The sequence below is a fragment of the Medicago truncatula genome, chromosome 2 (assembly GCF_003473485.1).
Source record: "Medicago truncatula cultivar Jemalong A17 chromosome 2, MtrunA17r5.0-ANR, whole genome shotgun sequence".
In the NCBI taxonomy this organism is placed as follows: domain Eukaryota; kingdom Viridiplantae; phylum Streptophyta; class Magnoliopsida; order Fabales; family Fabaceae; genus Medicago; species Medicago truncatula.
The window spans coordinates 32439010-32452487 of NC_053043.1; the positions used below are offsets into that span (position 1 = coordinate 32439010).

Here is a 13478-nt window from a genome sequence, read left to right on the forward strand (position 1 = left end):
ATAATGACAGAAAACACTGGTGATTCAAGGGATAGAAATATTTTCAAAAAGTTTGATTACCTGATTTATCACTCTTCGGTCTGCCTGCAACGAAACACCAGCTGATCCAGCTTCAGAGATGATGGCCACTAACTTCTTACCTTCCATAAAGAGCTTTTTCTCATTCATGTTGACCATCTCGGCAGTGACATCTTTTCTAAAGGGAGGAACACAACTAATTAAGCAAGCATGAATTGATGTTTATCAATTAGATATGGTGACATTATGAAACTCACGTATTTCGAGTCTGATAAAACACACCCGTTCCACTTGGGGCCCTCACAAGCATTCCTTTCCTTCCTGTAATTTCTGCAACTTTGTCATGGCCTCCTAACTGCATTAAAAATTCATTCATAGAATCCATTAAAAGAGCTATTCTCTGGCCTTTAGCATTAATTGCAGAGCATAAAATTGCTACAACAGACATCTATTCATAGCAGTTACTGGACTACCATTGACCAACAACTATATGCCAGGTGACAGTTAACAAAATGATGTTAAAAATGATTGTGGCATTAAAGAGGAAAATGAGGATGAATCAACGAATGATCAATTACCTGATCAATAATATCATCCAAGGGATTGTTTGGAAGATCCAAAGCACAAATCATCTCTAATATATTTTTCTTGCACTCCATGGCTGTGTCATACCTACAGCAATCCCACGAAAATATTCATCACTGTCATACTCTTTTGATTTCTAACTTTTTGTGGAATAACTTTTGTTGATTCAACAAATGGTGCCAAAGTCAAACAAATTATCAAACATAAAATGATAAATATGACATTGAAACCAGAGTGCCAAATTAAAAAAAAAATTATACAAGTTTTAACCTTTTCTGGAGTTCAATTATATCTGTTCCAGGAGGGAGATAGTTTACGGTTGTATCCTTGCACAAATCACATGCCCATTCCTCAAGAACAAAATCGCTAATTGGTGGCACCAAGCATGAGTGATGAGCGTATTTTCCACAGTGGGAACACTGCAACAAGTTGTCCCTTTCCTGTACAGAAAAATATGTGAATCCTACACATATGGCATCAAGGCAATTCAAGAAAGTTTTTTCAGAGAATAATCAATAAATATTACCTCTTCAGTGCTGCAAATTTCACATTTCTGAAACTCCTCATAATCAGAGTCGGAAGATTCAAGACCAGAGGCAGCTGCATCAAACAATGGTAAAATACTAAAATCAAATGGTTCTCATGACGATTTTTTATGTACTGAATACTACCATCAATATTTTAAAAGAACTTCAGACATTAAAATCATAAACAGTTTTGTTAGCAGTTCCTCACAATAGCAAGCATGAGAACATGCATGATAGCCTCACAACAACAAGCATGTGAACATGCATGATAGCTCTTGATGATAACAAAAACAAAACCAGAATAACAAAAAGGGTGAAATTTTTTTACCAAAGGCAACTTTTTTTTTTAATGGCAAATATTAGTATGTTAATTGTTATATTAGTTTTCTCCTTGCCAGCACTTGAACCTGGACTTTTAACTCCTTAACTCCTTTATCCCTTAGCTCAAACCAGTTGAGCTACCCAACCCCCCAAGACAACTTTTGTACAAGAGATATACTAGTTAATCTTAAATAACACGAGACAGAAAACGCACCACTTTCATTCCCTTCTGGTCCGTAATCAGAATCAGAAGATTCAGGAACAGAGGCAGCTGCATCAAGCAAATGGTGAAATCAAAAATCATTCAGTGTTGTTGTGCTGAATACTACTAACACGGTAACACTACACTTCATCAAAACTTCAGATATTATCAATAACAAGCTTTCTTACAGCAGATCTTCACAAACCACAGCATGTAATTATTTATTTATACATTATAATAAATAGTTCCCTCTATTAATAATAAGCAATGACATGCCAAAATGGCCGAAATAAGCTGAAATGTACTACTGTGCTCAAGTATGACAGAAAAGCACCAATTTCTTCCTCTTGCAGTTATAGTACACAACAAATTTAGAAGAGAGAATGACCAAAAAGATCAGACCATGGTCGCCAAATTTTTTTTACCCAATTTAATTCAATGGAAAAAACAAAACAACTACTCCCTCCGTCCCAAATTGTATGACGTTTTGGGCATTTCACACATATTAAGAAATGTAATTAATATTGTGTGGAAAAGAGATATTATGAGTTGTTTTACAAAATTGTCCTTAATAAATGATATGGGAAAGATAAATGAAAGAATTGAAAAAAGAAAGAGTAATAAATAGTTAAGGATATAATAGGAAAAGTAACATTAATGTTTCATTGGTATTGTAAAGTGACATACAATTTGGGACAAATTTTTTTTCTAAAGTGACATACAATTTGGGAAGGAGGGAGTAGAAGCTAACTGCCCATTGTGCTTCTGTTTTGACTTTTGATCAATTCCATATATATCCTCTTCTAATAAATTCTCATTGATAAAGGATAACAAAAAAAAAATTAAAGAATTTTAAAAACAATAATTTTATTTTTATAAATTGAATTTTTAAAAACAATGTAGTTGATCGGCTTAGGTGGTTCGGCCATGTAGAGAGAAGACCTATATATTATGTAGTAAGGAGACTAGATCAGATGGAGGATAGTCAAATCACTAAAGGCAGAGAAAAACCTAGAAAATCTATAAGAGAAGTTATTAAGATATATTTAGAAATTTATGAGTTGGACGAAATATGGTTTATGATAAAACATTATGGCGTAATTTGTTCGATGTTAGCCAACCCCACTTAGTGGGAAAAGGTTTGGTTGTTGTTGTAGTTGATCAGCGCCCTTCTAACCCCCATATAAAATAAAGGCTGAAAATAAGCCTGATTTGATGCATTAGGAGAAAGGACAGATGCAAAAGTTTAATAAAAAAAAGCTTGAAGCTCACTTTCAGATTCTTCATCACTTTCAGAATCACTAGGCGGCTGCCGCTTAGCTACTTTTCTGACTCGAGATTTTCCTGAAACATCAGGACTTGCCAAGTGCCTCTTCCTTTGAAGCTCCTTTACTCCGTCATCTTATATAGTAAAATTAAAAAAAAATAATAACTAATAATTGCATAATTATTAATGTTAATACAGGGTATATAACAAAACACGGCATGTAGATACCGGGGAGAAGTTCAGGCTTTTGTGGCAATGGGAAATTGTCCTCAACAAATTTTAGTAGCAACTCACGAGGTCCAGAAATAAAGTCATCAAATTCAGAGCCCTACCCAAAACAATAAGTAAGTAAATAAATAACATAATGCAACTGAAATGCAAGAAAAAAGCTTTAAATAAAATTAAAATGAATTCAAATACACACGTATTTTGAAACAGCTTCCTCTGTCCTTGCTTCCCCCGTACTCTGCAGACCTATGACTACACACTTGTCTTCCATTAATGCTTGGTTCACCAGTTTCACTGCAGTAGGAACTTTAGAAGACATACACATATGTCTGAAGAATCTCTACAGTTTTAAAAGGAAAAGGGACAATCCAAAAACTTCAGTAAATAATAAATGTCTAATAGAGATGAAGAACTTGTCTCCATGAAACAACTTAGACTTAATACCTGGTGGCTTGCCCAATATGATCGCCATAGTTGTCTGGTATTAATTTTGTCAGATATTAACTCAATGACAGACTGCAACTTCTTACGCAAATCCATCCAAACTTCTGTAGCCTTTTTATACGCATGCTAGGATATTTGAGAAAAAACGTACATAATCAGATGAGCATACTGAACTCAAAAGACAAATGAATGAGTAAAACAAAATATAGATCTAAACTACCTATTAAACCATGATGTCAAAATTCTATTACAAGAATAGCCTTAATACACAAGACTGATGTAGCAATTGAAAGAGAATCAGAGGCTTAGGGAAGGCAGGAGGTGAAAATTGTCCTTGTGGCTCATTTTAGAATTGTGTTTTAGTCTAAAAGTCATGGCTCCTCGTGTTCGAGTGCCCATTCTTGTGGTTGGTGAAACAAAATCAGGCATGAGCTATATCTTTGAAGAAACGGAGAAGGCAAAAGAAGCTATTATGACATGAAGTTTCTGGATTGGATGCCATTATATAAACTACTATAGTAGTATTCGAGCCATACTCAGGTGCAACTATGGCATTCTACCCCGACAAATACATTCAGCCACAAACATTGGGGAGTTGAGAGCCTTTGCCCCACTCCATGCCAGCAACTATTGACTGCTAGTTTGGTGATGGAATTTAGTTTTCATCATTTAGTTATCTATAGAGGAAATTATTGAAATGAAAGAGCATCTAATGGTAATTACTATTAACAAAGCAAGACAATTACAACTTCAGAATACAGTAAAGAGTAGCCATCCATATGCCCAAAGAAATTAGTCAGTCATACCATCATTCTATCATCTAATGGTGCGTCAATAATTTCAAACTCAGCACCCTTGTAGCTAAGTGTGCGAGATAAATACATCCCCCTGAAATTAGAAAATGAAGCAGAATAATATATATTTCAGATACGTAAAGGTGCATATGGCTGAGAGTGGATGTGTTTGTAGAAATATTATATAACCTTGCTTTCAAGTCCATTGCAACTAGTTCTAGAGCTCCAACACCCCCATTGTTAAGAGCACCTGGATTCATCACTTGTTAATGAACTTTAAACAATTACAGGGTAAGGGCCAATGGCCACATGTACAGGTATATATGCGCACAACAAAAATATCTAAAATGCTCTATGTGATGCAGCAGTAGTAAGTTGAACTTAAATGTTGCATATATGTGGTCGCATTTGTAGTTATTAGGCGTATATTTTGTAATATTGTTGTCTCCCTTTTTACCACCTTCAGTGTGGTCCATCTTTTTGGCCTTTTTGCAGCCCTTGGCACCTTCAGCGCGTCCATTTGCTTCCTACTTGTTAAAAAGGCCGACACGTTGTGTCTTTTTCAACTGTTTGCTTTGTTTTCTGTCTCTAATCTCTAATATGATTAAAAAAATAAAAATGTATATATGAAAAAATAATTTATATGAAAGATATGTTTATATGGTTTAAAAATGCTCTAAAAAAACTATCAACAAAAAAAAACTCTAATCAAGGAATAAAGTGAAACAAAAAATAAAACTATTTCAATATATATCATGAATATAAATATTTTAATAAAACTTATTTAGTGTGTATATATATTATTATTAATATATATATAATATTTATTATTTAATAAATATTAAAGATATTAGGGTCATGTTCAAAAAGTAAACATTAAAAGCAACACTTTTTGAAATTTCAAAAAGTAAAATACACTATTTTCAAGAAAACATTTACTTTTATATTTCTTTAACTAGTGCCCTGCGAGCACTGGTCAACATTTCCCAAGATATTATAATAGCAGTCATTCTGCGACACACTATACTGCTATCGAAGTTTTGGGGTCAGATGCTCTGTGCCGCTATCATGAATTGACAACCTAACATAACAGTACAGCCAACTCGCTTACAAACTTAGAATGGTGGAATACTATTCACCAGATTAAAGAGTGCTGTAAATGCTAGATATGCTGTCGTGTTTGAAGTAATTGGACGTAAATTTTGTAATCATTAATAATCCTTTTATACAGCCCATAAACAAGACTTGTTAGGTTATCATAACATATAAGCAAATTTGTGCATGCACTCTATTCCCAATAAATATATTTCCCATATTTAATAATCCAAATAACAATTTATATATCCATCAAGTTCTTATCGGTCAATACATGCAAAAAGCGAGAGGTGAGCAACAAAGCCATGAAGAAAATACAACTGAAAATATTAGAACAGTTTACTTAGTTTCTTATCTTCACCTTCAGTTGATGTTTTCAAATTCATAGTAAAATAAAAATGTTACATTACATATTTTTACCTTGTTTTCAAAATTGTCACAAAATTGTTAGAAGGAAGTGTTATTTTCACCACTTCCTGAAGAAAATTTTCAATATAAAAAACAAAATGAAAATGGAGTTATTTTTATAATGATGAAAAAAGACCAACTGAAAATGGAAAATAAATCAAACAGTCCCTTTTATGACCAACTGAAAATGGAAAATAAATCAAACAGTCCCATTAATAATCCTTTTATATCAAACACAAACAGGTGCCAGTTGATACAAAAAGATGAGTATTTATCTCCACGTGCAGCATGTTGCATAAAAATTAAAAATCAAGAAAAAAAAACACTTGAACTACTTTGAACATTGTCATAATTTATATGCCAGGTGACCAAATCACATGATCAACTATATAAAAGCATATCTTCTTTCATCAGTATATTTTTTTTGAAATAAGGAAAAAGATAATATGAAGAAAAAAGATGAATAGTCATAGTTACTATTTTAAAAAGAAAAAAGAAAAGATAAGAGAAAGAACACTACCTAGAAATTCACCAAAATCAGGGAAAAAAGTCCCAGCTCCCCAAAGGCCAAGACGAACCATATAAGCCATATTGCGAGGTTCAGATGCACCAGTAGCTGAGCAATAAACAACCCGAGCTTCAGGTAGTTGAGCCTGTCAAAATTTAATGGAAGAACTTTGAATAATTTATACACTCAAAACTAATTATTTCATTTTGAAGTGAACAATAACACAACTAGAGTACAAACCTGTATATCAAGTACTGCTTGACCAGTTTTCGTTGGCTTCTTATCCTTTTCGGGAACCAAATTTTTTGCTTTATGACACTGTAATGAAGCCACACACACACTTCAATAATAAAGAGTAATAAATATAAATTGAATACTTAAAATACCACTTAATAACAATATCCCTCAAAATTCAACAGTGGAAATATCAATTGAGAATAGGAATGATTTCCATTTAAAAAAGCCTAATACCTCATCAAATATTATAAGACCATCAAACTTGGGTCCACACCACTGCACAAGCTGTTGCATACGGGTACGACCTCTGTCAGATGATGCTATGAGGCTACTGTATGTCGAGAAAATAACTCCCTCCCTAACTCCAACAGACTTTGTATCAAGCTTAGTATAAGGCAGTTTATTCAAAGCATGCACTGGACAGATTCAAGAAAGAAATATATTTAAATGCATAATGAATCTTGTAATATACAAAAACAAAATAGTGAAGAAAAAGCATTACAATAACAATCAAAGAAGACTCTTAATTAACCAAGGAAGCCAACAAAACATCAGATAAAATTATTTTTTGGATAACATATGAATTATTAGACACAAGAAAGCAAAAAATAATAGGAGGATATGTTATATTGTAAACAAAAATACAAGAAAACGCAAGAGACAAAAAATAATGTTAAAAAAGTGAAGCTCTCCGGTCCCTTGCAGTATCTGCAATTGGAAGGAAAGCGTCCTAGAATGACAATGTGTGTGTCAATCTTCAAAAAGGTTCCATTAACCTAATAACAATATACTCGCTCCGTCCCTAATTACAAGATCGTTTATAAAGCAAAAAAAAATTGTCCCTAAATATAAGACCATCTACAAATTTATAAATGCTTTTATTACTCTTATTCCACATATGCCCCTTATTAATTCTATCAATGTATCTTGGAATATGAAAAGTTAACATTGAATATATCTATACGCAAAGGGTAATTTGGTAATAACAGTCACAAACATTTCTAACAAATTTATTACTCCAACATTTTTTCCTTAATATCTGTGATTTTTGTTAGATAGTCCTATAAAAAGGGACGGATGGAGTATGTAGCAGTAGCATAACAATTGAAGTGGCACCGCACACCCAAGACTTTTCACTTCGTTAATATTATTACTAACTTTAAACTCTTTCCTTAACAACTGAAACTGAACCCCTTCTATCCCTGATTAATACCATTTCTTTTATGTTAACGGTATGATAATTACATCAAACTACCAAAGAAGTTAATTATATCATAGGACTTCAGTTTACAGACCCAAAAAGCATACCTGGAATGCAACTTGCACCCATATCATCCAAATCTCTCCTGGCATCAAACTTCAAGTCTGAGCCAACAGAAATCCACCTGCGTAAGATCATTGGAACATGAAAATAGGAATTAAAAGACCCACTCCAAGTTGAAATTACAAACAAGTATGTATGCATGCACAATAAAGCACGTTGAAAAGTGAATGTTTATCTCAATTCTTAAAAGCATGCCCATGATTACAAGCACAAATTGTGACTTAAACTTACAGGGTTTTTCTCCTTCCATGGTGCCAGTTCTCCCAGATTAGCCCAGCGACTGTTCGACCTTTACCTACACCAGCTCCATCTCCAATAAAGAATCCTGCCCTAGGACCACTGGGAACATGTTGAAGGTGTCTCTACCATGGAAACAAACATCATACATATGAAAGTTAAATTGTAATTATTTATAATTATTTACTATCGATATTCAATCATGTGGTGAGAGAAACCTGACAAGCATAAACCAATGTCTCGATCTGCAAGCATGACAAAGCCTTTGAACGTTCCAAATCATTCTTAATCTTTGGATCATAAGTAGGCTCGGGTGGCTGCACTGCAGACAAGGAAGATGTCTCTACAATCGGATCTGGGTGTGGAGATCCAATAGATAGCTTGGATGGTCGCTGCATAACAAGAGACGTTGGTATCAGTAAAATCTACCATTTGATAAATTAACACAAAAAAGTTTAATATAAATTGCTCCCAAGAGTATTTAACTCACATAATCTGTAAATGTTTCTCCGGCGATACCTCCATCGCCTTCTTCTTGCTCCACTTCATTAACCAGCTGATATATTTTAATATTGACAAAAAAAAAAAAAAAAAAAAAAAACCATGAGATACAAATACAAGGATAGGAAAAAATAGAAAGACAATAACTTTAAAAGGAAACTTGCAAACACATTCCATAGGGAAATAAAAGAAAGGAAGAAAATATAGAAATAACGGAGAACGAAGTCATCCATTGATTTATTTTTAGTTTCTTATATAGAAACTGATAGAACACTAAGATAAGGCACATTCTAAAAGATTGTAGAAGTATAGGCAATAAGAGTTAGTTGAGATATTTCCTTGATTTTAGGGATATTTCTATTATAAAAGAGAGGGAAGGGTATTGTGTAACTCATTCACGAATATTGTTAGAAACTTGTTAGGAGAGTTCCTCTCTGGTCTAGGGGCCTAGCTCTGCTAGGAGTTCATGGAACTTGGGTTTATCTCTTGCGTTTTCTACATTTCACCATTGGAGAGCCTTTGAGCTCATCAATATCCATTGTAGAGCCTTTCGTTTAAAATCAGTTGTTGATTTTACGGTTTCTATTAGAATCTCTCTCTCCAGCACATTTATTGGACAGATTGTTTTCCAACTGTCTCTCTAGGATTCTGGAGCATATCTAGCTCCTGTGACACCGTTTGGGAAAACTTATGAAAACAACTTATGACAGGTTCAGAGTCTATTTTCAGCTTATTTCCACAAACTCTCCAAGATAGCTTACAAAAATGGCTTATATATTATGTAAAAACAGTTTGACTTCATTTTATCTTGTGTTATAGAAATAGCAAGCGCTTAATTAATAAGCTGCAAAATAAGTTCCAAACAAGCCCCTGATAGCCACCGTAAACCATATATATAATCATAATAACAACATCAACTAATCAAAACTAGGTGACGTAAACAATCTAAAATCATTCTCTAAGCAACACAACAATCATTATTAGGACCCTAAGAAATAGCTTATTCATAAGCATTTATTTTATAAGCTGCAAAAATTAAGATCCAAACAGCACACACTCATCAGTTAACTCAACAGCAACTAATCAAATCAAAGTCACATAAACAATGCAAAATCACTCCCTAATCAACACAACCTTCACTCCATAAGATTCCCCCAATCTGAAAATTAGGTCAAAATATCAACTACAGTAAAAAACAAAGTAATGAAAGCACAAAACCTCGTTAACTTCTTCAACATCAGCATGAACATCAATCCTCACATGACATTGCGGACACGGAAACTTCGAAAGATTACTTGGAGCATTCACAACCGCCTTACACGAAGAACACCGGATTTTCACTGCGGAAGAGTCAACGAAGAACACATGCGGCATTTGACAGTTCGGACAAGGTAACTCCGCCACACCTTGCGCGGCGGAGAAGTAGGCCCGGCAACCGGCGCAACGCGCGCGTGCGGTGGAAGGTGGTGGTGGTTGCGGTTGGCGATTCATTTTCTGTTAGGGAGAGAAGGAAGTTGAGAGGTTGTAAAATGTGAGCGCCAAAATTGTTTTGTTAGCGGGTGGGTTTGGTGTTATATATATGCGTGAAGTTTTCCTCTTGGCTATACGAAGTTGAAGAGTCGATGATGATGGTCAGTAACTTTTTTTTACTCTTTTCACTCATTTTGATGTGAAAATTGTTATTGCAACATTTGGTTTGGCTAAGAAACACAAGTAATTTATCCAATCAAATACCCTTCAGTAGTTAACCGCCGAGGTTTTTTCCGGTGGTTAACTGCCGAGGATCTTCTGCTACAAATGTGACAGAAATTCTCTCATCAATTATTCATCTCATCTTCCAATTTGTTTTTTCAAATCTCTCTCACAATCTAGCAGAAGTTCTCTTATCCATTATTCATCTCATCTTCCATTTTTTTTTCTTTTCAAATCTCTCTAAAAAACCAAACCAAATTTATTCAACAAAATCACAACTAAGTAATTATAATGCTATTAACTTACATTTTAGTTGTTATAAATGTTTTTATTTTTTAGTAGATTTATTTTATTTTAGTTTTTGAGTACGTTTACATAATATAATTCATTTTTAGAGTAAAGGTTAGTTGCTTAATTTAGTTAAAATGTTTGTATGATGTTTATGTTATAGTTTAAAATTTTAGGAATATATTTTAATTTGGTGTTTTATATTATTTTTTTATTTTAGTTATTAATTAGATTTACATGTTATAAATCATTTTTAGATTAGATGTTAGTTGATTAATTTAGTTAAAATGTTTGCATGATCATTATGTTATAGTTTAAAATTTTAGATTTATTTTTTAATTTGGTGTTTTATATTTATATTTATATTTTAATAAGAGTATATGATTTATTTTAAGAGTAAATATAAGTTGAATAATTTTGTTAAATTCTACGTTATAACAAAAAAAATTATGTTAAACATAAGTTGAATGATTTATGTTATAGTATATGATTAATTTTTTTATTTTAGTAAGAGTATATGATTTATAATTTTAGGGTTATTTTTATGATCTTCAGAGTCTATGTATAATTTGCACATCAAGTGTTTGATGAAATGTTTGAATGAGTTTTTCATTGATTGTTTTTAATTTCTTATTGTGTAGATTTCTTTTTTAGTATTGCCTCGTCCCTAATTATAAATTTTTCTTAGTTTTTTTCTTTGTTCTTTTTGTAAGATTATTTTTAAATTTTAAAGTAGATTAATTATTTCTTCATCAATATACGCTAACTTTTGTTAAATATTTAATATGTATTAAATACTCTTAAAAACATGGGTCGTCTCTATAAATATACCAACATTTGATTTTAGTCCCCTAAAATATTCTCAAGGCTTCTGCTGGTCCCTTTATAAAAAAAATTCATTTATGAAATTAGTCTCTGATCTACATTGAGTACTACACTAAAGTAGGACTATTTTCTTAAATACGATGTTCCAACATCTTGGCACGGTTCATTGTGCCATGTTTATGTTGCTTGGTTTACACAATCTTTATCTTATTAAAGAAACCTCACCCTATTTCTTGTTCACCAAGCAACGTGTTTTTGTCCAGAATCAGCTGGAAGATTTGTTTCTAAAATATAAACAATATTTTAGGATTCCTTGGTGGTGTGTTTGGCGGTTCATAAAGACGTTCTTACTTTTTAGGAGTTACCATATTTGTGAAATATATTTTCAAAAGAGATTTTAAAAAATATATTTCTAAAGAATATTTGTTTCAATATATTTCTAAAAAGAATATTTGATTCAAATATATGTGTATCCATAAGAAAGATATTTTTCCAATGAATATTTATTTGTAAAATATATTTTCAAAAGAGATTTTGAAAAATATATTTTCTAAAGAATATTTGTTTCAATATATTTCTGAAAAGAATATTTGATACAAATATATGTTTATCCTCTGACGAAAATGTTCATGCTTTGAATGGCTATATAAGGAAGACTTGTACCTAGTTTTATTCACGATTTCAATGTTATTGAATTGAGTCATTAAGGTTTCAACTTGTGCTTGATTTGTGAGCCTTTCTTTATATCACCTTGATGCATTGAGCAGGACCTTTAGTTGAGTTGTAATGTATCAAAACCATCGATTGATAAAAGAATAGATTTTAAGGGTTTTGAGTCGTCGTCCATGTGTGTTCTTCTCTTGTATCGTTTGTGATGCAAGTCTAGGACTGTTTATTGAGTTGTAAACTCATGTGCACTACTCTGAAGCTGTGAAGCAAGGAGATAGGTAGATTGTGCACTACACCGAAGTTGTGAAACAAGGTGTTAGGTAGTTTGTGTTGGAAGGTAACTTCTACTTTGAGTTTGTGTTTAGGTATGATAGGTCACAGTGGCTGTGACTGACCATTAGGATAGTGAGATGAGATCTCAGATCTAGGAGTTCCTAGGTTGAAATCTATACGGGTAGGTCCTAGGTCATATAGTGTAAACGAGGAGTTTGCTGAGAGCTATTGAATAAGGACTACACTAGTGGATTTCCTTCCTGGCTTGGTAGCCCCCAGATGTACGCAGTGGCGGAGCCAGAAAAAAATGTCAGGGTAGGCCACTAAAATTAACTTTTGAAAAATTGTTTAAAGTCTCGCAAATTAGACCTATAATTGAATTATTTAAATTTTTCGGGTGGGCCACTACATCAATTTGCGGAAATTGGGATCAACCGAAACCTAAAACCGACATAAAATTGTATAAAATCTCGCAAAATAGACCTATAATTGAATTATTTAAATTTTTGGGTGGGCCACTACACCACTTTGTAGAAATTTGGATCAACCAAAACATAAAACCGACACGAAATTGCATAAAATCTCGCAAAATAGACCTATAATTGTTGATTTTTTAATTTTTCCGGATGGGCCACGGCCAAATTTTATATTTAATTGGTGAATTATGCTAGTTAGATAAATTCTTGAGTTTAAGATTAAATTGATGTTATGATGCTTAATATATATATATGTTAACTATGAGATAATGGATTACGATGGCTAACGACGTACTAGGAGGATTGACAATATGAGGAGGAAAACAAATAAATAAAATAACATAGGAAAGGGGGAGGTGTCGAATGAAGAAAATAACTAAGTGGGGGAGGGAAGAGTAAAAATAATAGGAAATAGAATAGAAAGAACAATAGTAGGAGGCTAGCCCTAGTATAAATAGAGAATTAACAATCTAAAGTTTCAGTATCTACTGAACGTGAAAAAGAATAGAAGAGAAGAGCGGAGGCAGAGAAAACCCTAGTGCAACAACGTCAAGCCAAA

At 33.0% G+C, this 13478-nt stretch overlaps 1 protein-coding gene across 3 annotated transcripts in view; it reads right to left on the reverse strand.

The window, feature by feature from the left end:
• The window catches only part of LOC11445788 (protein FORGETTER 1), a 96645-nt gene that overhangs the window by 8821 nt on the left and 74346 nt on the right, over positions 1-13478 (reverse strand). The window contains exons 1-20 of one of the 3 annotated variants that reach the window (XM_024776620.2): positions 9915-10259; positions 8686-8751; positions 8414-8587; positions 8190-8320; positions 7943-8019; positions 6869-7050; positions 6638-6715; positions 6410-6542; positions 4576-4636; positions 4399-4480; positions 3593-3718; positions 3345-3488; positions 3149-3248; positions 2926-3054; positions 1666-1722; positions 1130-1203; positions 874-1043; positions 597-690; positions 276-373; positions 61-196 (exon numbers count right to left, since the gene is read on the reverse strand). In XM_024776620.2, the coding sequence (XP_024632388.1) occupies positions 61-196; positions 276-373; positions 597-690; positions 874-1043; positions 1130-1203; positions 1666-1722; positions 2926-3054; positions 3149-3248; positions 3345-3488; positions 3593-3718; positions 4399-4480; positions 4576-4636; positions 6410-6542; positions 6638-6715; positions 6869-7050; positions 7943-8019; positions 8190-8320; positions 8414-8587; positions 8686-8751; positions 9915-10187 (2385 nt within the window). In that variant the 5' untranslated portion in view covers positions 10188-10259. Of the gene's footprint in view, positions 1-60; positions 197-275; positions 374-596; positions 691-873; positions 1044-1129; positions 1204-1665; positions 1723-2925; positions 3058-3148; positions 3249-3344; positions 3489-3592; positions 3719-4398; positions 4481-4575; positions 4637-6409; positions 6543-6637; positions 6716-6868; positions 7051-7942; positions 8020-8189; positions 8321-8413; positions 8588-8685; positions 8752-9914; positions 10260-13478 lie in introns of those variants that run through there. The other 2 variants (XM_024776619.2, XM_039830623.1) reach the window with 2 other exon arrangements.